General features: G+C 36.0%; 1 protein-coding gene across 1 annotated transcript in view; it reads right to left on the bottom strand.

The window, feature by feature from the left end:
* The window catches only part of LOC108539968 (rho GTPase-activating protein 15), a 438,320-nt gene that overhangs the window by 309,080 nt on the left and 104,328 nt on the right, over positions 1-24,912 (bottom strand). The window contains exon 6 of the mRNA XM_017888935.1: positions 20,683-20,769. Coding sequence (XP_017744424.1) covers positions 20,683-20,769 — 87 coding nt within the window. The remainder of the gene's footprint in view (positions 1-20,682; positions 20,770-24,912) is intronic.

Genomic DNA, 24,912 nt, shown 5'->3' with positions numbered 1-24,912 from the left:
CCATCAAGAGATTTGGATCAGTGAAAAGTTTTACTGGTTCACCCACACTCTGCCACCCAGGTGATCACTATTTTAGAAGATTTCAAAGCATGATAGTGATGTTCTTTATCAAGTGATTTATGATGTAGAAAAATTAGCAACATGTTTCTTATAGATTTAATTAAATTAGGGGATGCTCAGAGCCAACAAAATAATCATTAAGAGTATGTAACAAAATGGTTTATTTTCCCATACAGTCAAGTCAGGGGAAAATAAACAGGTATAATTATTTTAAGAAGCACTTTTTATGTTCCAGGTACTTACCTAAGTACTTTACAACAATTAGTAATAATTTGTTTAGTGTATAACCTCTGTATCATAGAGAGTTTGTGGGTAATTATACAGAAGCCTAAGGCTAATATGAGGAAGATTCAATATTTTCCTTGCATCTGGAGTTCTAGGGCCCAGCACAGTGGTTAACACACTGACACAAAATAAGTGTGCAATAAATGTTAACCAAATGATTCTGTGAAATCTTACATTCACAACTTTATGAGGTAGGCATTATCATCACTAAGTTATAAGTAAGAAAACCTGCCAGAATTGTTAGGTCAATTTCTTCAAGGTTACCCAGCTAGAAAAGGAGTGGCCAGGATTTAGATCCAAGCAGTGTCACTGCACAGACGGTTCTTAACCATGATGCAGACCTTAAAAATTGAATATACACTGTGATCATATGCTAAAAACATGTAAGAATTTGGGAAAAGCTATGGCTTTCTCACTAGACTCCAGAACAGACATATTCATCTTGTTTTTGTCCTTCTCTGTTAAACTTGATCTTGCCGTAGGTCCTTTACACCACCTGTTTACCTGGAATACCTCCCAATCTTCACACGGCTGGCTCCTTCTTATCCTTCAGTTCCCAGTTAAATGTCACCTTGTCAGAGGTCTTCTTTGACCATCTTATATATAAAAGAGCTGTACTCCAGTACTCCTGGTTACTCTCCATCCCACTACTTGTTTTAATTTCACTGCAGCCCTCCTCCTAACTGAAATTAACATATATATTTTTATATGCTGACTGTCTGTGTTTCCCCCACTAGAATTAAGCTCCCTGAGCTAGGGCCTTGTTTGCCTTTTCCTCTACTGTTTTTCCCAATGTATGGAACAGTGCCTGGCACATAGTTGTTGTTCAATGAATATTTGCTGAATTCATGAATGAAGGAAAAATACCAAAATGCAACTAGCTTTTGTGCTTTGGAAGGAAGACTTTAGTGTCTTAAAATTCCCAATTTTACAGCAATTAAGATTTGTATTTTTTTAAATGGTTAAGCAGTCTTTGGTTTGTGATTTGGAAAAGTGAGAAATGGTTTAATGGACTCATATTTGGATTGAATATGATATTACACACTCAATTAACAATTATTGCACACCTACTATGTGTCAATGTGTTACCCACTGTGCTGGGCTCCCTGAACTCCAGGGATAAGGGAGGTATTGACTCTTCCTTGAAAAAAACTCACATTAGCTTTAGATTTTTGTATAATTATCTACAAACTCCATATGCTACAGAGCTAAAGGAAACCTGTGGGTAAAAGCAATCTAAACTTTTACAGTTTTCTCATCATCTAGCTTTGTCAATCTCAAAACGTTCTCATCAGTATCTGTTGTGCTGAATCCTTATTAACCCCAATAGGACTGAGGTTCAAGAGGCCAAAGATGAGACCCAGAACCAGCAAACAAGATATGGGATTTTACGAAGGGTTTACATACTGGAGAAAGAGACTAGTGGTGCCAGTTTGGACAGGAGAACCATCTCATGTACAGGAATACACCAGTGGCAGCGGGCTGGACAACGTAACCACACAGCCCAGCGGTGGAGGGGTGGGCAGGAAAACCACAACCTCTTGCTACCAGCATGCAGTTTATATAGTATTTTCACTTAACACCCTCCCTTTAAGGACCTCCACCTGGCAACCTTCATCCGCCGCCCCCCAAACCTCAGAGCCTCATTCACCTGTGCAGCCTGTGATCTACGAGACTGAATGAGGGCTCAGGTGTTCCTCATGGACAAGGAACGAATCTCCAGGTTAGCTGTTCCTGGATTCCCTAGCTTGAAACACACGTTCAGGTGTGTCTGCCATAGAGGGTCATTCCAAGGAGATTCTTAAGCTATTGCTATCAGGTGTGTTTACCCTACAGCCTCCTAAGGCAAATCCCACAGCACCTGGCACAGGTTTAATCACAATCTAACCCCTGTCTATGGCTATCCTCTCCAGGACTTGCCCTGTCTCTTGCATTCCTTCCAATCTCACTGCTTCACCTTGTCTTCACTTCAGTGATTTTCATTCTGCTGCTCATCTGACATATTCCATTTTTGGAGATTTTCTTACCCCCACCCTGTTATGTGTGTTTCTGATGCTATTAAAATAATCGACCTTTGTGCAATCTCCCAGTCTCTGAATTCCTTCCTGGCTTCACTTCCTTTCATGTCCAGGCTTGTATTCCTGATTCCACAGTTACTTCAACCACCCCCTCCACCTGCCTTCTCCTCCAAGGATATCACTCTCATCTGCTTGCCCCTCCATAATATTCCTCATATCCCCGAATACTGGAGAAATAACTTTTGACTACTTAGGGTAGCAATATTACAAATAATGTCTACCTTCTTCAGCTGGGCCTTTGACTCTGCTTAGCAAACTTTGTATGTGTTCCTAGTCACTTTCTCTTCTTCCTCTTGACACTGCTCTCTGAGAGCTTCAGCCCTTATAAGTCTACCCCACGAAATGATTTGTTCTGACTTCATGGAGATCATAGCCCTTGTGCTAGAACAGTCACTACTCTTCCCACTTTCATACTTAGTCTGTATAATCCAAATAAACAAACAAACATAAAGTTTAATGATAGCTTCCTCTATTGTACTCTGAAAGCTTAATATTGATTTCTCATTTACTTCTTACAACAATCTTGTGAAAATATTACCAGTGCTTTCAACTTACACATGAAGAAACCTAAGCAGAGAGTGGCCAAGTGCCTGACATGAGATCATATACTTAAAAAGTGCCTGAGTTGATATGAATTTACTTTTATCAGATTCCAAGTTCTAGGGTTTTGATCACAATGGAATCCATGGCCTCCGCTCCACACTCATCTTTTCCTCCTACTAGTTCACCTAAAAATCAATGTCTTTTTCAGGACCAAGAATAATAATTCACATTTTCTATTTTTTTCCTTGTGTCATCATTTCCCACTCAGTCTTCTGGCCCCAGAATTCCGGGGCTGTGACTGGCCCATCAGTCTAATAAACTACCATACCTTGGCAGGACAGTGGCCTCTGTGAGTGTCAAATTACCTGACCTGTCAGTACCATAAAGCACAGAAAGGACTCGCAAGGCATGTCCTGCTTTGCCTCAGAGGAAGAGCTACACCTTCTGCCCAAGGATTATTTGTCTCTAGTTCCTAATTTCATCCAGTCTTGTCCCTCATTTCCTGAGTTGTCCAACAATAAGAATTTCACATTTCCTTCTACTTTCTCCCTCACAAATAGATTATATCTTCAGCCTCTAACCATATTCATCACCCCTGTTTATAAAGAAAAAAATAGAAGAAAAGCAAGCATCAACTCCACACTCACTTTCTCTCAATCTCACTGATTTCCTTTCCATTATTGCCAGATTCATCCTTCTCCTCAATTTATGTTCTCTGTTTGCTCAGACTCCATTCTCTTCTTCAATACTGTAGCCTGATGTTTACTTCCTTCTTTGACTTTTCTAAAATGTCTTAACCATTAAGGTCAACAAAAACAATCTGATGCCTTGTTTCCCATCTGCATCTTACTTGAACTCTGCACTCTTAGATTCTGTTGGCCCTTCTCCTTAGAGCCCTCTTGTTTCTTGGCTATGGAAGCATTTTTTTCTCTAAATTCTTCTTTCACCTTTTGTACTCTTCCCTTTCAGTTTCTTCCACTGACTCCTCTTCCTCTTCCCACTTTCCAAATGTTGGTAACCCCAGGTTTAGCGTTCTAGGCCCTCATCATTTCTCCTCACTCATGTGATTCCTATGGGTTTTGGTCTTGCCCCTAGTCTTGCCCCATCACCTGCCATATGTTGACCCCTCGATGGGTGCCTCTGGCCCCCAGCTCACTCTGATGTGTCAGAATTATATTTTCTACACTATCATGAGAGTGTAGCACAGACACCTCAGTGAAATCATTATCTTCTTCTCCCACCTGCCTCCTTTTCTCTATTGCTTATCTTACTTAATAATGCCTTCAGAACTCCCTTCACCTGAAAGTTTCTTAACTCCCTCCTTTCTTTCACCATCCATAATCAAAAGGCACAGTCTCAAATTCTGGAATTAGCTCCTTTTTCTCCATCTCATGACCCTAACCTCAGTAGAGTTCTTATTTTCTCTCACCAGAATTCTTCTACCTCTTGCCTCTGTGGCCAAAACTCTTGCAATACATTCTCTGTATTTTGACCTTGTTTTCCCTCTAAGACACAAACCTCACATTGTGGAACATTTATCTATGGGGTAGTGTCCAAATCCTTTGGTAAGGTATACGAGCTCCTTTCTGTCCTCCTCCAACCATCCCTCTCGGTTCTATGCATTCTCCCATTCTTCACACCAGCTATGCTACATCCATGGCAGTTTCCAAAATGCAATGTGTTTTCACAACGCCAGACATTTGGGATTTGAGTATGCATTCATTCTTTTCATCTGAAATACATTTATCTCTCTCTTCAATCTACCCTGCTTGCCTGCCATCTGCCGTAATCTTGCTCATTTTCATGACACAACTTAAAAAAATAAAAATATCCACAGGGAGAATTTCGCCTCTGCAGGTAGTCACTTACTCCTTCCACCGTTTCTCCTATTTGAAACATACTGTGTTACAACTCTTGTTACTCACACATTGCTACTCCTTTTTGGTGTGATTTTTTCCCCTAGCTATCCAGTAAGAGAAGGGGGTTTGTCTTATGGTTCTTTGTTCTTCCAGAATCTAGCAAAGTGGCCCCAAATAAGTGTTCAACAGATATTTGTGAACTATTGAAATGATTGAGGAACTGTATAAAGGATGACAATGGAAAATATCGGGGTTGATTCCAATGCATTAACAAATAAAAATAAATAATACATCTCAGAGTGACAGTTTACAAAGTGAGAAGTATGTAAGTGGTTACAGGATAATATTTTCATTTTATACCGACTTTAAGAACTGATCATCTGGTACAATCAAAGCTAATAGAGATTTGGGGTGAATTCAAAAGTATGACAGAAAAAAACCAAAGATATTGATAATAATAAATATATTCACTTTAAAAAGAGAAAACTAGAATAAATAGCTTGAGGACTGTGTAAAAATGATCCTAATAAGTAGTTCATTTTCACAAAGCTACAGCAGAAAGACCTATGCCTGAAGAACAGTTTTAGGGAATAGAGATTATTAGAAGAAAAACTTCTCAGTATTTAAATGTTAAATATTGGAATAAGTAGTTCAGTAAAGTTGTAGAATTTATTTGGAAGACAATCAAGATTTTATTCAAGAAGCCTGAAATTAAAGAATCCTTTAATAGAAAACATATTTCTGATTCTACAGCTATAAAACACAAGAAAAAGTCTGCTAATGAACAGCACGATGCCAATGGATCATATTGTACATCATTATAAAAATACACTTTTTTAAAAATGACTAAATATGAATTTAAATCTAAGAATGTACACACCATATCTCTTCTGGGGTGAACTTAAAATAGAAATAACTGATTTTTAAAATATTTAAATAGAATTATTTAAGAGTTACTGCTTTTGGACAATAAAACATAAAAGCCTCTTTTTTAGAGGAATGTGAAGTCATTAAAAATTGACCCTAGGTCTCTCGCACTTCTGATTTTTATTATTCTCTTCGTCTATCTTCACCATTTCCCAATAACAGCTAACAGAGTATTCTCTCTGTAATATTTTTTTCTCCGACTTAGATTAAACCTGTGGGATTAAGTTTCCCATTTTTCTTTATGGGATATTTGGGGTCCATAGTCTTTTAATGTATATTAAGAAAATATCAAAGGCCAGATGCTCTTTAGCTTGATGATAGCTTCCATGATGAAGATTGGGCATATACGCAGGCCACAAATCATTGGACCGCACAGCCTTATACCCTTATTACTAGATGTGGTTCAAAAAGAGAGACAAAGCTCAGATTTTATGAAATAGGTTATTAGCGCCATTTTTTATTTTGGATTAATTGCTATTCCAGAATATAGACTCAGATTGTCCTTATCATTTTGAAACACGAAACACAAAATCTGTTTAGAGGAATTAAGTTTTATCACATAACTGGTTTTGATTCTGGAAAATTGTTCATGGAGGAGGATAAAACTCATTTATATATTCTCATTTGGGCAAAATGATTCAGGAAAGAGGACTGAATGGATACCTGATCTTATTAATGTCTAAAGTATGGCCCCTGTCAACATAAAAGAGGATACTTTGATTATAAGATGTGAGTTTTATGTATATGAATATAAATGATGTTAATAATAACAGAAATTGTTTCTACAGTGAAATTTCTCAGTATATTACATGACCAAATCAAACCACATTTTCAGAAAAATAAACCTTTGTTAGTGATTGTGGGCACTAGAATGTTATGTGCTTTTTGTTTGTTTTTGAGGAGAAAGTATTCTATACTTTTCAAGAAATGAGCACCTATTGCATTTGTTTCTGAATCCAAATCTTGCTGGAATAAATATAATCGCTTCTACTTAGTTTATTTTGTTCTCAACTGATACAGTTTTACATTTACATTATATTAAAAAGGTAATTTATTTCTGCAAGGTGAATAGCTTGGGTACACTTTTGATGTCTCAGGTGCCTCCTCAGAGTTTCCCCTTAGACTGTCATCCACTCAGTCAACCTCAGCTGTCCCTGTAGATGACCATCTCTGCCTGGGCAATGCAGTCCACCTCTTGAGAATGACCAGTCACCTTCTTGGAATGCCAGACTTCCCCCCCCCAGCCTGCCAGATTATAGAGGGGCCTTTGGCTCCTTCCACTACTTCCTACTTTAGATGAAATGCCACTTTGCAGGGTGTGGGACCTGGCTTTCTGAGTAGCCTCCCAAGGCTGAGGCAGGTCCAACTGATGCAGGCAAGTGAAGACTCTGGGTGGTGAAATTTAACCAAAAGTTCAGGAAATGGGAAAAGTGCAGGAAATGGGAAGAAATATGGGAGATAAATTCCTTTTCCTTCTTCTGCTCCCTTCCTCCCATAGATTGCTTTAAGCTTTCACCAGTGTACTTGCAGCCCCTTTTCTCTCTGTCTCTTTGAAGCTCATTGTAGAGGGGAGCCAACATGGTAACATCCCTGTACTACTCCCCATCATTTCTGGCCTGACTTCCTTTTCGCTTCACTCTCTGTGTCCTGGATTTGTACCTCCCAAATAAAGCCTGGCTCTTAATTCAGGCTTTGTCTTCCAGAAAACCAGGATTGAGACAACTGATGTTGCTCTCACTGTGGCAGAGGCGAATCGCTCTCCACCAAAATGTGTGCTGTGGTCCCTCTTCAAGCACCTTTAGTTGTCACTGGGAGCCAGCTCGCCAGCTGAAGACTTTATTTCCAGCCCTATTTGCATCAGAATGTGGCCAATTATTCATTCTCACCACTGGAATGTGAGCAAAAAGACTTCTAGGCACATGCAGATCTTTCCCACATTCTCCCTTTACCCTTCCCTCATCTGCCACTACTCCTAACAACTGTACTCTATTGCTTCACGTAATAATAACGACAACGATAAATACAATTAAGATTTATTATGTTTGCTCTGTGTCAGGCACATTGCATCAATTTTCTCACGTATGGTTCTATGAGATAGTCACCCTTGTTAATCTCATATTGCAGTTGAGATAGCCAAGAAATATGTGAAAATAAAGTTTATCATTAACATTTGAAAATAAACTAGAGCAGCAAGTAAAACATGAACCTGGGATTCCTAGCCCAGGTGATCTGACTTGAAAGCCCCTATTTCTACCTAATGTGATACTGCTTCTCAGAGCATTTCAATTTAGTAGTGAATTTTTAAGAAAGACTATACATATACTCTACAAATTAAAAAATGCACTGTGGGGTGAAAGCTCATTTTATCTTAGAGAAATGCAAGCTCTAAAACAGATGCATTTCATTGACCAAAATGATAAACCACAGAGCGACAAGCTTCATAATTAAAATAGTTTTCTGAGAGAGCCTAAGGTGAGGTTTATTGAGGGACAGTAAGCTCTGATCCATTTATAAAGAATCCTGTCAATGTCATGGATTTTTGTGGTTATTAAAAATTATGTAAGATACAGAATTTATTATAGTTAATGGCCAAAACTTGAAAAAAATATAACCAGAGAACATGGCTTCATTTATAGCAATATCGATCACTTGTTTTTTTCCTTACAAAGTTTACATTAATAAAACACGGGACTTTAATTCCCTTTTTTTCTTCTCTGTATTTCCATCTCTACCCATTATCCTCCAGATTTTGAACTGTAACTTGTTTTTTCCAATCATTAAATGTATGATGAGTCCATATGATGGTGCAATCTACAGCTATACTAACATACTGCATCAATGATAACCATGCTGATGTGGCAAGAATACTACTAGTATGAGAATTAAATGATTAAACAGAGATTTTAAAATGCCTTCATTAGTCTAAGGCTGATAGATCTTGTTTGCCCCTCCATTTTTTCATGATCTTCTTAAGCAGGGGTCTGAATAAGGGCTCAATACTCACTCTACAAAAATAAAATCATTCCATATTCATTTTGCATGGAATACTCAATAATTCATGAATAGCTTTCTGATTGAAACTATTTTCATCTTTTTGCTAAATCACATCATTTTCCCTCCACAAATAAGTTCATTTTGTTGTTAAAGTCATACTACAGTGAATGAGCATTAGATATATTGCATTATTTAATTAATGTGTGTGTTCATTACTCATATTAAAAGTAAACAATATTTTGTAAAAGTAAACAAATTATTATTTATTTTTTATTTTTATTTTTTTAGAGACAGGGTCTCATTCTATTGCCTAGGCTATAGTGCAGTGACTTAATCATAGCTCACTGCAGCCTCAAACACCTGGGTTTAAGTGATCCTCCTGCTTCGGCCTCCTAAGTAGCTGGACTTACAGGTGCATGACCACCATGTATGGCTTTTTTTTTTTTTTTTTTTTTTTTTTTTTGACAGAGAGTCTCACTCTATCACCCAGGTTGGAGGGCAGTGATGGGATCTCGGCTCACTGCAACCACCACCTCCTGGGTTCAAGCAATTTTTGTGCCTCAGCCTCCTAAGTAGCTCAGGTTACAGGTGTGTGCCACCACACCCAACTACTTTTTGTATTTTTAGTAGAGATGGGGTTTCTCCATGTTGAACACGCTAGTCTCAAACTCCTGACCTCAGGTGATCCACCTGCCTTGGGCTCCCGAAGTACTGGGATTATAAGCGTGGGCCACTGCACCCAACTAATTTTTTAAAATAACTTTCATAGAGACAGGGTCTCAATATGTGGGCCAGGCTGAAAACCAATTATTTTGATGAGGCCTTTTATGTTGCCCATTTTTGCTTCCAAGGTTATGGCTGAATGAGTGGTTTGGAAAAGTTAATAGTTCATTAAATGCCTTAGAAAAGTTTTCTGTTTTTAAAAGTAAAATTTTTATAACATCAAACTCATAGAAGCAGAGAGCAGAATAGTACTTACCAGGGCCTGGGGGTTTGGGGGAAAGGTATGGGGAGATGTTACTTAAAGTGTACAAAATTTCTATTAGACAAGAAAAATAAATTCTAGAGATCCATTGTATAGCATGGTAACTATAGTTAATAATAACATCCTATATATTTAAAAATCACTGATTATATTTTAAATATTTTCATCACACACAAAAAAATGAGGTAATGGATATGTTAATAGCTTGATTTAATCATTCCACGATGTATACATGCACCAAAACATCACATTGTACCTTTTAAAAATACAATTTTTTTCTTTCACTTTTAGGTTCAGGGGTACATGTGCAGGATGTGCAGGTTTGTTACATAGCTAAACGTGTGCCATGGTGGTTTGCTGCACAGATCATCCCATCACCAAGGTATTAAGACCAGCATCCGTTAGCTACTCTTCCTGATGGTGTGCCTCTCCCCACCACCCCCTCCAACAGGCCCCAGTATTTGTTGTTCCCCACACTCTGTCCATGTGTTCTCATCATTCAGCTCCCACATATAAGTGTGTTTTTCTCTTCCTGTGTTAGTTTGCTAAGGATAATGACTTCCACTCCATCCATGTCCCTGCAAAGGTCATGATCTTGTTCCTTTTAATAGCTGCACAGTATTCCATGGTCTACATGTACCACATTTTCTTAATCCAGTCCATCATTGATAGGCATTTAGGTTGACTCCATGTCTTTGCTATTGTAAACAGTGCTGCAGTGAACATACACGTGCATCTATCTTTATAGTAGAATGATTTGTATTCCTTTGGGTACATACTCAGTAATGGGATTGCTGGGTCAAATGATATTTCTGCCTCTAGGTCTTTGAGGAATCACCACAGTGTCTTCCACAATGATTAAATTAATTTTCACTCCCATCAATAGTATAAAAGTGTTCCTTTTTCTCTGTAACCTCATCAGCACCTGTTCTTTATTGACTTTTTAATAATTGCCATTCTGACTGGTGCGAGATGGTATCTCATTGGGGTTTTGATCTGCATTTATCTAATGATCAGTGATGTTGAGCTTTTTTTTATATGTTTTTTGGCTGCATGTATGTCTTCTTTTGAGAAGTGTCTGTTCACATCGTTTGCCTACTTTTTAATGTGGTTGTTTATTTTTTTTCTTGTACATTTGTTTAAGTTCCTTATAGACTCTGGGTATTAGAACTTTGTCAGATGAATAGATTGCAATTTTTTTCTCCCATTCTGAAAGTTGTCTGTTCACTCTGATAATAGTTACTTTTGCTGTGCAGAATCTCTTTAGTTTAATTAGACCCCATTTGTCACTATTTGCTTCTGTTGCAATTGCTTTTGGCATTTTCATCATAAAATCTTTGTCTGTGCCTATGTCCTGAATGGTATTGTCTAGATTTCATTCTAGGGTTTTTATAGCTTATTTAATAAATAGTACTAGGGGAACTGGCTTAACCATGTGCCAAAAATTGAAACTGGACCCCTTTCTTACACCATATACAAAATTAACTCAAGATGGAGTAAAGACTTAAATGTAAAATGCCAAAATATAATTTTAAAAGTAAAATTGCCAGTTGTTGGCTCTGATTAAAATACATATTAGTACAATGTAAAACAAAAAACATAAGAGTAACAAAAAAGTCCCTTACACAGCCAACATATAGGCTTTCTACTGAATATACTGGCTTTAGAACCACACAATTTTAGGAGGAAAATATTCCCTAAAATGTTTACAATGTTCTCGAATTTATATCAAAAGTGACACTAAATTTTCTGAGCAGTATGTGATGAATACAATAGAAACAGTGGCTCTCATCCACCCAATTGATGAGAATGAGTTCCACAGCATCTGAGTGTTAGTTTTGTTTAAGTAGGGTGTGACACTAAACAGATATTCTGGAGTCAGATGAAAACACCACTAGGTTTGCAACCATTGTTCACTGAGATGGTGACACACCTAGTTCTTAGGACAGCATGTTTTTAGCTCTCCTTAGATGAATAGCTCTGCTTGTTCACTTTGCACTAGAACTTCTTTAGAAATGACCATACTGTTGGAGGTCAGAGACATATGAGAATATCAAAATATTTTGTCAGTGAAAAGATGTCCTGTGATTTACTAAATGCATTGAGCCAAAATGATGACAAACAGCCGTTTTACAATTTTCTCTGTCGTAAGAGCTCAGGCCTTATTGCTCACATCTATTTGCATAAATTTTTAGAACATGTCTCTCAGATAATTTACCAAGTCCTGCATGTGTTTTTAAATTATACATATATAAAATTAAGACAGACTCTCTCTCTCGTCTCTCTCTCTCTCTATATATATATATATAATATATATATAATATAAATAATGATATATATAATATAATATATAGTATAATATAATATATCATATATATATATATATATTATATATATATATATTATAAATATTCTCTATATTATATTATATAATATATATAAATATATATATATATATATATTCCCCAAACATCTGAAAACTCCGAGTCTCTCTTAATTGAGAAATTGAGAATATTTCATATTGGTTACATTGCCTACAGAATGAAATGACCTCTTCTCCCAATCCTGTTCAAGGTCTTTCATAAACCAGTTCCACACTGACTTTCTAACCAAATTACACTGCTTGCTGTTCCACAATGCTGTTCCTTAACTTAGTTTGAAGCTATTCCTCACTCCCAGGCAACTTATAGAAGAAACACAAAATAGTCTGGACTAGGAAATATTCACTCTAGGCCTCAGGGAACCCCCATTAAAACATTTCAAGAACAGTGACTAGTACACAGTGCATGGAAGAAGGCGAGAGATCAATATACATCTGTAAAATAAACAAAAAAAAAGAATTTTCCATATTTCATTATTAATTACTTTCTTATTAGTACATAAAATATCTTTTGCCCCCTTTTATATCAAAATCCTATCCATCCTTCAGAAATGTGCTCAAATGTCACTTCCCCCATGAATATATTTCAAATCCTATCCAAATGGAAGCAATCACACTCTTCTCTGAGTTATCATAAAACAACCCCATGTCTTGTTCATGCCATTTTAGGACAACTACCAACATCCATTTTTTCACTATACTCAATCTAAAGCCATACTTTCTATTTGTTTCAGTTTGGTTCATTTTTTATCTTTCAGTGCACCTATCATAGTGACTTAAAAATCTATCATACTGACTTAAACATAAGAGATGCTCAATAATATTTGATATAATAATCTCAAACGGTAATATTTGAACAAAAGGAGAGATACATAAACTGAACATTATTTGCAATAGTAGTTTCTCTGAAAAATACCAGCTATAGCTAAATCTATGGTTCCACAGCATGTTGTCTAATATTTTTTAACACTTTAGTCATAGTTTTATTATAATAAACCTATATGAAATTATGTCTCTTTTACCATGTTGTGAGTACTTTAAGAGCAGGGATCATATATTATTCATTTGAATGTTTCTGTTGCCCCTAAGGTAAGAACAAAACAAGAAGAAAAAAATTATGTGACACCTGGTAGGAGTTGTTAACTGTTGATAGAATAAATGAATGGATGTTCTAAATTGCAGAGCTTCTTCTCTATGACGCAATCCATCAAATGGGTTTTGTTTAACCAAAAATGGAGATTTGCCAAATCCCATGCACATGATCAGGTGCCTCCTGAACACTTCAAGCAGAAGCTCTAAAATTACGAAGTACAGCAGGTACTTAGGAGTCAAACTGCAAACGAAGTGCTAGAGTCAATTGAAATACTTCACTAATACCAAAATAGGAAAGCGTATCCGAAAAATACAAGGAATGTGAGTCAAGGTCTGAGAAGATAAATCAAACAGACAACTCCTATTCTCTAGTACTTCTTTAGCACCAGATGAAACAAACACTAATGTGGGTGCTGCTGAGGAAACAGTTTTCACTTCTGCAGTAAATGAGATGAAGATCCTTGAAGAATGAACATCCTCTCTTGCTTTGGCCCTACAGTAGGCCTGGCTCTTTTAAGACACATAACACTGACTAGTACTGCTCTTCAGTGTATGTTTGTTAAAATAATAGCCATGGCAGATTATTCCAGAATGAAGACACCTGGAGTACGCTAACACAACTCATTAAACTCATTTGTCCCTCATAGCAAATCTCAGGTCATGATACTCTTCTCAATCCTTTTCTTTTATCCTATCTTCAAACCAAACCAAAAATTCATTTCTCTTTGCTGTGCACAGACTCTGCCCATTCTCAGTTTTATGCCATTGTTCATGTTTTTTATCCCCCTGCACTCCCTCCCTACAAATCTCCACATATTCAAATTATAACTGTCCTTCAAGGCCCAATTCAAATCTTTCACAGATGTGAGCTCGCCTTCTTCAAAATCTCAGGAAAAAAAAAAAACAAAAAACCTCTACTATGTTTCTTATTTCATCTCACCCTATTTTTTGGCAGAGATTTTATAAGGCAAAGACTATATCTTGATTATATCTCTATGCCTTATATGTAGCCCTAACGAGCAAGCTGTTCATTGTAGAATTTCAATACATATTCTTATGAAGTCTTTTCCCACCAAGATTTATATAAATAGCACAAACTTGATTAACCAAATGCATACTTAAATTAAAGTGAGGTAGATTGTAATGAGAAGCTATGTTTTTGGATCAACTCTCCCACTGAAAACAATAAAAATGCTGGATAAAATGTTTCTTTTTAAAATTACTCCTTAAAAGAATTGAAAATATGAAAAGACAGTGGAACTGCCACCGTAAATATTTTTTAGGGGTGGAAATATGAAGTCAGTGAGGGAAGCTGAAAATCAAAGTAACATAACTGCATTTTTCCTGAGGTCATTTGTTTATGCTACACATTTGAGCTTTGGTCAATCAAACCCAGAATAATGGAGCAAGGTCCTGGCCGAAGTGTTATAAAGAATAAGGGAGAACCAATATTAAACTTGTTGCCTTTCTCCAAACCCAAACAAATATAAAGAAGACTGTTTTGGTAGATAAGCAATGCAAAATAAGAAAATAAGAAAAAATGAGGCACAATCTTGTCCCTGAGAAGTGGCAGGATAGCTACGACCCTCCTATTATGTAGACATAATTGGAGAGTTTTATACTGTTTATTTAGGTTGAGATAGTCTCTGGGAAGGTCCCAAACCTCACGAGAAAAATCTAAAATAATATGGAGTAGGACACATTTATCCTAGGCCTCAAAGTGCCTCCCATGATAATATTTCAATACCAATGATTAGCACACAGTCAAAGATAACCAGACATACAAGAAAACAAAGCAACATGAGTAAGAACCAGCAGAAACATACTGACACAAATTTAGATGTTAGAATCACAAAATACAGATTATAAAACAACACTTCCTCCTAGTTACAACAAAATAAAATAGTCTTAAAAAATACCTGCAGGAAAAAATTAACTCAATATACATAGTACATTTTTAAAAGAAACAAAATTCTAGAACTAAAAATTATGATAATTGAAATTAAAAGCTTAATGTTCATTATGAAAGGAGAATGAAGAACTGGAAGATACCTAAAGAGAAATTATTTGCAATGAAGCTCAGAAAGACAAAATATAAGAAAATAAGAGTGCAAGGCATTTAGAGAATACAGTGAGAAATTTAACATGGGTTTAACTGAAGGTTTAGAAGGAGATGAAAGGGAATATAAAAGGGGCTACATTTGAAAAGATAGCCATTGGGCCTGGCACGGTGGCTGACACCTGTAATCCCAGCACTTTGGTTGGCTGAGGCAGGTGTATCACTTGAGGTCAGGAGTTCAAGACCAGCCTGGCCAACATGGTGAAACTCTATCTCTACTAAATATACCAAAATTAGCCAGGAATGGTGGTGCATGTTTGTAATCCCAGCTACTCTGGAGGCTGAGCCTGAGAATTGCTTGAACATAGGAGGCAGAGGTTGTAGGGAGCCAAGATCATGCCACTGCACTCTAGCCTAGGTGACACAGTGAGACTTTGTCTAAAAAAAGAAAGAAAGAAAAAAAAAAGATAGCTATCAGAAATTTTCTGAAATATATTAATGACAGCAATAAATAATTTTAAGGAGCATAACAATCCAGGCAGGAAAAATGAAAAGAAACTGACATCTGTATGCATCATGGTGAAACTGTAGAAAAACAAAGGTAATGAGAAAAATATTATGAGCAATCAGAAAAGAGCAGTTGTGTGAACAGGTGATTTGATTGTAAGAATGGAAAACAAAGGACAGTGTGATGATATTTTTGACATGCTGACTGAAAATGACTACCAACTAAAAATTCTATATTCAAAGAGAATATATATTTCTAGGATGAGGGAGAAATAGAGGTTTTTTTCAAAATAAGCAGACTACGAGATAGATTGTCCCTGCAAGACACTTAGCACAGGAATTTCTCAGAATGTATTTCAAGCAGAAGAAAAAGTGATCCTAGAAAGCAAGTCCAAAGTTCATGGAGAAATAAATAGCAAAGAATGCACCAAATAGGCAAATGTAAACAAACATTGACTCCATAAAAGAGAATAATAATGTCTAGTGGTATTTAAAAAATTAAAACACCAGATGGTAATAATATATACATTGAGAAAGGGATAAATTGATTAAAAATATTCTAAGGTAATATCTTAGTAGAAGGTAAAGGATCTCACACTAGCTTTATTCGTTGGTAAGTACTAATGGTGTAATCCTAGGTTAACTATACTAACAGAACAGAAACAAAGTGTATCCTCCCAAACTAGTAAAGAAAAAAATGGAATGATAAAATATTAAAGGACAGAAAAAACAATAAATACGTAGTGAAAGAAACAAGAAACAAAAGAAACATACACTAGGATTCCCTTTTTATGAATTTAAAAAATACCTAAATTATATTTTTAAGGTATATAGCTATAGGTGGGAAAATAATGAAAGGCAACAAAATAATGACTAACACACAGGTTTGTGGCTAACTCCAGAGAAGGGAAGAGGCTATGATGACAAACGGACAACTGATAGGGGCTGGAGCTTCTGAAGGGCTGGCAGGGTCTATATCTCATCCTGGGTGGTGCTTATGTAGGTGATTGATTAATGCCTATTAAAAATACATACAGATGTTTTATACATTTTACTTAAAATGGTTTCTGCATTATTTTATAATATTTTAAAGATTTTCAAGTGAGTTATACATAAAAATACATTTAAAAATACGAGAATACGAACACCATCCTTTCCTTCATAATTCAGGAAATCTGGATCTAGGGACATGAGTGGTTTTTCTCCTCACTGGAGGACCAGTCAGTCCAGATCCACTTGCCCTGATGAGCAAAAGAGAGAGTTTCCTTTTTGGTAAAGAGTTTCCTTTTTGGTAAAGAGTGTCTTTTATTCTGATAATTTTATCCTCTCTATATTTTGGATTGGTTATTTTATAATGTCCTTTCTGTTATAAAATGCTGATGATAGTAGGTGGTCAGTTACAATTCAATGTCCTTTTTATAAAACAAGAACAGAATAGGTCATTCTTCCTTCTCTATCACTGACTCACTGAATCTCTATGAAAATAAGCAAAGTGATTCTGTGCTTATTTGCACAGTAAGTCTGCTTTTGATAAAAATGTGACTTGGATATTGTTATGGATTGAATGTGTTCCTCTAAAATTCCTATGTTGAAACCTTAAACCCCAGTGTGATGTCATTAGGAGGCAGGGCCTTTGGGAGGTAATTAGACCATAAAGGTAGAGCTCTCATGAATGGGATTAGCGGCTTTATGTGAAAAGACATGAACATCTGCTGTCTCATTTTCTGCCCTCTGCCATGTGAGGATACAGTGAGAAGACAGGACAGATGCAAACGAGGAAGCAGGACCTCAGCAGACACCAGATCCACCTGTGCCTCCATCGTGGACTTCCCAGCCTCCAAAACTGGGCGAAATGCACGTGTGTGGTTTAAGTCACCCAGCCTTTGGTACTTTGATATAGCAGTCCTAACTAAGACAGATATGAACTGGAAGAATTTCAGTGAGAAAGAAAAGTAGACAAACACAGAATGTGGGGTCAGGCACAATACTTCGTAACATGCTGTATTAAATGTGAAAACAGCAAGGGTAAGAACCAAAGGAAGAAGATGGGGGCACTGGGATACTTCGTATGGACTTTCAGGAGGTTAAAATCTAGAGCCCTAAATGGATGGATGGCTTTATTTTCAGTATTAGTCATTGCTCTGAGACAGTATTTTATGCTACTTCTGGATACATTCTTTTGGAGGTCATGCATGATGGAGTTTCTTGAATTAGTATATTCTCTCTTCTATAAATGTCTGAATCAGGTCAAGTACAAAACTAATGTAATAATATAATTCCACTGTATATTGTATACTACAGAATATGCTATATTTCTGTATTTAATAGCATATGATATAATAAAGCACAATAAATTTTTTGGTCATTATGTATTTGTTTTTACTAATTAATTTCATTATTTACTAATTCTGTTGGCAGGTATCACTATGCCCATTTCAGAGGTAAGGATTCTGAAGCTCAAAGAAGTAAGTAATGTTCAGCTTCTAAGTGGTAAAAATAGAATTACATCCCCTAGAGTCCAACTTCAAAACTTTTCTGGCTGTTTTTTTTTTTTTGCCTTGTCTCACTGCTGCATTAACACTTAAAGATCATTTGTATAAGGACTAAAATACCGTTTATTCTTTTAAATCACATTCTGCACTCACTCAGGCAGCTTGTCTTGACCCCTAGGAGGAAGGGGCAGACTTTTTTCCAGAAGCACAATAAACAACACCAGAACAAGTCTAAGGGGGTGCAAGAGAAATTCAGAAACTTGAGCATAAATCTCTTTCAAAATAAAACCACAGCATCTTTAATCAAGGCCTGGCAATGGTTGTATCGTTTCTCTAAGACTGGAACTGGTAAATGTGGGCTATCCCACTAGACCTTTAATACTGGGTTAGAAATGGATCCAAGAAGTTGACTAGCAAGTCAATTCATGCAGCACAAACATGAATCTGTAATTCTCTTACCCATTACCACAAAACACAGTTAGTTGCTGCTCTGAATTGACTTTGAAGACAATAAGTGTCTGGTAGAAACCATAAAAGCATTAAAAATGGGGCCAGAAGTAATAAATAAGGACTGCCAGAAAAATGTTAACAAATTTCTTCTACAAGTCAAGTCTATTGTCAATTTACGACAGTTCTGAAAGTTGAACAAGAGGCATGCAATTAGTGAGCTAACTTGCAAGGTTTGCCTGCAATCAGAAAGGGAGTTTTCTTTCACCTGTATAAAATTTAACAGCTGATAATTTTATCTCCTGGTATAAAAAGATTAAAATAATAAAATAAAAATAAACCAAATGCTTTAAAATATGGAATCTTATCTCTCCCATTATCCCACACATTTGCATAAACTCTCTTCCCAACGGAATTCTTCTCACTCAGCAGGGGAAGATCATCTTTTCAGCAGCCAAACTCAGCAAGGCCAGCGACTTTCCTCCCCTCCTGACGTCCCCCTTAGAGCTCATTCAAAGGGAAGACAAAGGACCTGCAAGTGGATGAAAGTTGTTTTGTGCCTGGCCCTTAGGGGTACTTTATTTTCCTTAAAAAGATTATCTCAACCTTACTGTAGCCAAAAATAAAAACAAAACAAAACAAAAAAAAAAAACTAAAAAAATTTCTGAGGCAGTTTAAATTAAAAATACAAAGGACTGAGATATATTTTAAATTTATTCATAATTAGTTTACAGATTGGACAGCACTGAGACTCCAAAATCATCAAGCCACTTGGGGATAAAGGCTACTGCGGTCATCAGAAGCAAGCCAAATGCTACCTTTTGTTCTTACTAAAATCTTCTTTTAAGAAAAATCTCTTAGCAAATGACTTTCTATTTTCTATTTAAAGAGGATTACATAGCAAACACAACTAGTGGCTGGAGAGCAAAGAACTTCCCATCGTTTTATTACCTGCCAAATATAAATTAGTTCATTGTGGGTAACTCCTGCCAGGTGACCCTTTTCCTTGTCATCCATCAGGCCGATGGGCTCTGGTAGGTTAGTTCCTGCCCGGAGTCGTTCCTAATCAGGAGGCTGTCAGATATGTTGCCTGCCCACTGTCTCCTACATCTTGTGGCAGCTCTTGTGTTTGGGCGGCAAGGTTTTGAGCTTGAATTGCCCCAGTAACTGGCTCCGAATTTCTCTTACTTACTATCACTGTCAAATCTTTGTAAGTATATGTGAGGCCCTCTCCCAGGTACAATGGAGAAACCCTACAAATTTCACTTTGTAATAACTACAGGATACAGAAATTGTATTAGCTCCATTAGATGGGGTCATAGAAAAATTCAAAAAGGGTAGCTGGATATAGTGAATGTCACAGTTAGACTAAGATAAAAAATCTCTTGGCTAATTTAGAGTGTTTCCTCATTGGTAATACCCTATATTAAGGTGCCATTTATAAACAGTTTATTATTATTTATTAATGTCTGAAGCACTTTATAGCATGCTAGATAACAACTTAAATTCATGTATTAAAGATGCACATACATGGTTTAATACGATTTACGTCTTATAATATTCTTTAAAACAGCTTCCCATAGCATCATCCGTTAAGCATTTATTACTAATGCATTTTATAACATACTTTATGATACATTATTTGAGCAAATAGCTGCATTTAGTGATCATTTCATAAATAAGAATAAGGCATTTATAAATGGCACCTTAATTTAAAGTGTTACCTTCACATTACTACATAGCTGCTCACCATACATCTCATTTTGTGATTATTCTCCAAATGCACCACTTAATAAAACAGACACTAAGTTCTATTTCCCTTCATCTGATTAAAAGTTTATTTAGTCATTTTCTCCATCTGTTTTCAGATGTTGGTAGCTTGGAGGTTTTAGTGTGATTTCTAATAAAACCAAATTTTTAATTCTACAATATTTCTGAAAAGGTGTTTAACAATAGAAACAGAGAATTACTTACCATATTGGACAGAGCCTGTTGCTTGGATTCTTTGTAAAATTCAATTTTTCGACTAGAAAGAACAATCCAGGAAGTAGACCAGTTTTCCTTAGAAAAAAAATAAAAGGAAAGGAAGCATTATCAGTTGAAGAAATCATTTATAGATACAGTATGAGCAACATTTGGAATGAGTAGAGACCATCTTTATTTTTAACAATCTTCCTAAAAGTCTCCTCTTTATTAAAATCTATAGGTGGTATGGAATTTGGGTAATAATAAAGACGTTCTGGAATTATTTAAAAGCATAGCATTTATAGTAAGAGTTTCTTAATTTATAGATCCACCTAAAATCTTTTCAACTACCAAAATCCATTTTTTGTGTATCCATGTGCATCCTTCCCATAAAAGTTTATGTTTTACAGCAAACCAAAATAGCAAAGTAAAATAGGAATCGGAACCCTTTCCTTCCTTCATTATTTCTTCGCTTCATTGGTTTAGTGTATTTCAGTCTTAAAAACTAACCAGCCTCATGTGTCATTGTTTAATTCAAAATATTTTCATAATGTAGAATCTTACTAGAAATCAACGAAATGCAAATAAAAATAGTGACTTGCTTTTTCCCTATTTGTACATCAAATTGTCAAGGAATAAAAGAACTAACATCTGATAACATCCAGGGATAATCAGGGTGTAGGAAATAGATTCTCTCATACACTATTGGTGGGAATGCAGACTGTTGCTTCCTTTCTAGAGTGTAATTTGAAAATGTGCTTTTTAAAAATCCCTAAAAATGTGTATATCTTTTGGCTAAACATGTCCATTCCTATGAATTTAAATTTATTCTAGAGAAACAGTCTCACGAGTTGCTGAGTCTGTGTGCATAGAAATTAATTGCATCATTATTTGTTAATTCCATACATAAAATATATAAAAAGATTGGTTAAATAAATTGCGTATAATACAACCATATAACAGAATAATGAACCCTATGCTGTAGAAGAATACTGATGTAGGAATGTTTTAATTTAGACCATAATACATGTAGTTTATAACTGTGCTGTGCTATTTACCTAGGATTTTCTTCACCCATACATTCCCTTCTGATTATTAATTCCATTAATTAGAAGTCAAAACATTGCTTTGTCATATGTGCCTTCCATGACATCCTCTCATATCACTTATGATAAATTTAAAAATTTTTTCATAAATTTCACCTCTATCCTACATTAAGAAATGAGCCTCGAGATGTTAGAAATCAGTTCATCTCTACAAAGGTATCCCCAATGCTTAGCATGGTGCCTTGGACAGAATAGACACAAAATACATATGTATTGGGTCAATGACTGAACTTTGGCCTGGAAAAAAGTCTTGATATGACAATAATCAAATCAAGTGGTAAAATCGCGGCTTTTGAGTTTCGTTTGTATTCCTTGGTGTTTACCAAGTTTTCTGCATTGAGCACGTATTGCTTCTGTAGTTAGAATATGTATATGTTCATGTCATGAAGGCACTCTTTTGTAGATAGTAAAGATATTAAGGAGATTAATATCCATGAGTTTCTACCCATTAGAGTGTATTATTGCAGTTTGCTTCGGCTTAACATTCACTTCAAAATAGTTGAATCCATTTTACAAAAGTGATTTTTTTTTTAAAGTTTATGGAAAGACTTTATTCAGGTCAATAGAAAACCACACCAAAATATTTTTAAATGACTATTGAAGATCTTTGTGTAATTTATTTCCACTTGCCTTTTAGAAACTAAGAGCTTGATTGAAAGGACAGCTTTGATTCAGTCAGGTTAATATTTACAAAAAGAATTAGGTTGCTCTTATATGCCTGGAGCTTTCTTAATGATACACCATTGTGTTAAAAAAAGAACAGAATAAGCAGACACACAAGAAGCACAATGTGTATTTTTCAACATCCAAATACAAACACTGTGTTCTTGGACCCACTTGTCTTTAAATGAAGAGTCTCAATTCTTCAATTAAATTATGAAAAAACAAAACCCAGAAAGAAAACCACACAGACGTTTCCTTCTGCCCTAGTGCCCATTTCTTCTTTTAGGTACCAGCAGCAGAAGAGTGAATTGAAGCAGCAATAGCCTTCTCTTCATTCGGGTCATAATAATAGATGACCCCAAACAGGAAAAAAGAGAAACATTGTTAGAAGTCTAGTCTGGGCATCTTTTAACACCACCCTTATTTTGACCATATGTGGTCAGGGAGTACAGAACACCCTCACACATGAAGAATCCATATTTAACCTACCTATTATATTTCCCACTATATATTTCATATTCTCACAAGGAGATACTATACCTTATTTGCATCCTATCTATAGTAAGTCCTGGATAAATGGCTCTGATTTGAATCTGTTTCAGATGTTGATCATTTATAGAACTTGCTGGCAAAACTCTCCCCATCCTTAAACTTGGAAATGGAACTGGTTAGAGTTAAAGTTGCATGAAACACAATTATCTCATTGTTCTTTATTAGGACTTTGAACTGCTGTGAACTGGGTCCCTGTTAGGTGAACTGGATGAAAAAACTGAAGAGGGTAAGAACTGCAGGCCTCGAAACCTTAGCAACATGACTTGCTCTGACACCTTATGTACAGTGCTACTTTGTTTTGAAATTATAAACTATAAACACGGTCTTTATCTTCTCTGAATAAAAGTGAAAGCTGAGCGTGATTGCTTGAAAAGAATTTCATTTCAAAACGAAGAATAATAATGCTGCTGACAACCTTTTAGATGTCCTCTTCCATCTCAATTTTTTTCCATGATTTATTTTAAAAAAATAATTAGCATAAATTATTTAGAATACCTAGCATAAATCTAATCACCTAGTTTATGCTTAGCTTCATACACAAAAATGACGAAAGTACTAACATCTCTATTTACTAATATGAAAAACGAGGCGCAAAGGGTAACTTAAGGTCTTACACTTAGATTTAAAGTTAAACTCAGTTTCTCTAGCTCCAAAACCTATAATCTGTTCATTACTTTATGCTGTCTGTTTTTTTTTAATCCAAATTTTTTTATTTACTTTTAAGGCCTCAATACACATTTTGAATAACTGAAAGACATGACTTTACACCTATCTGCCAATGAAAACAGAATTGTGTACAGAATTTGCAAAGCACAATGCAGAATAAAAATGCAGCTTTCTGTGTCCAAAAATTATGAAGAATTTTAAGACAGTAACAATCTAGCATTAAATCAAGGGCAGAGTCCTTCCGAGCATGGGGCCCTGGATGCACACCGGTGAAGGCAGCCCTAACTACATTATGACTTTACAACAATGGCCAAAGAATAATTTCTTTTTTATATACTGTCTTTTTTTGTAAAATTATACTTTAAGTTCTAGGGTACATGGGCAGAACGTGCAGTTTTGTTACATAGGTACACACATGCCATGGTGGTTTGCTGTACTCATCAACTCATCATATACATTAGGTATTTCTCCTAATGCTATTCCACTCCCAGCCCCCGACCCCCAACAGGCCCCAGTGTGTGATGTTCCCCTCCCTGTGTCCATGTGTTCTCATTGTTCAACTCCCACTTATGACTGATAACATGTGGTGTTTGGTTTTCTGTTCTTGTGTTAGTTTGCTGAGAATGATGGTTTCCACCTTCATCCATGTCCCTGCAAAGGACATGAACTCATCCTTTTTTTTTTATGGCTGCATAGTATTCCATGGTGTATATGTGCCACATTTTCTTTATCCAGTCTATCATTGATAGACATTTGGGTTGGCTCCAAGTCTTTGCTATTATGAATAGTGCCATAATAAACATACATGTGCATGTGTCTTTATAGCAGAATGATTTATAATTCTTTGGGTACATATCCAGGATTAAGCAGTTCTACCTTCGTTAAGGATATTTTCAAAGTCGGATTTTAATGTAGTTTTGGTTGAAATCCTCAAATGATAGAAGCTAGTGTGCATAGTGTGAGACAAGATATCAGCTATCCAGGCTCTGTTATTAACTACTTTACCTGATCCTTATTAGAAAGACTGAGCAAAGACCCACCATTCCCATGCTGTCTTCCCCTAGAAGTTGCACTGATTCAAAGGAATAAGATGATGTATCATTTGACTCCTCATTAGAAGACAGAAACAGGTGTGTGTTCCTAACTGGGTGGCATCTCTGTATCTTTTCTGCCAGGGAATATTCTGGTCTGTGATTAGCAGACTCATCTGCACTCAGCAAAGAATATAAACCCAGAAAGGGAGTCAGCAGCC

Source organism: Rhinopithecus bieti, unplaced genomic scaffold (assembly GCF_001698545.2).
Source record: "Rhinopithecus bieti isolate Rb0 unplaced genomic scaffold, ASM169854v2 scaffold_17743, whole genome shotgun sequence".
Taxonomy (NCBI): domain Eukaryota; kingdom Metazoa; phylum Chordata; class Mammalia; order Primates; family Cercopithecidae; genus Rhinopithecus; species Rhinopithecus bieti.
The sequence above is the reverse complement of the archived record's forward strand: the minus strand, read 5'-3'. Positions and strand labels throughout refer to the sequence as shown.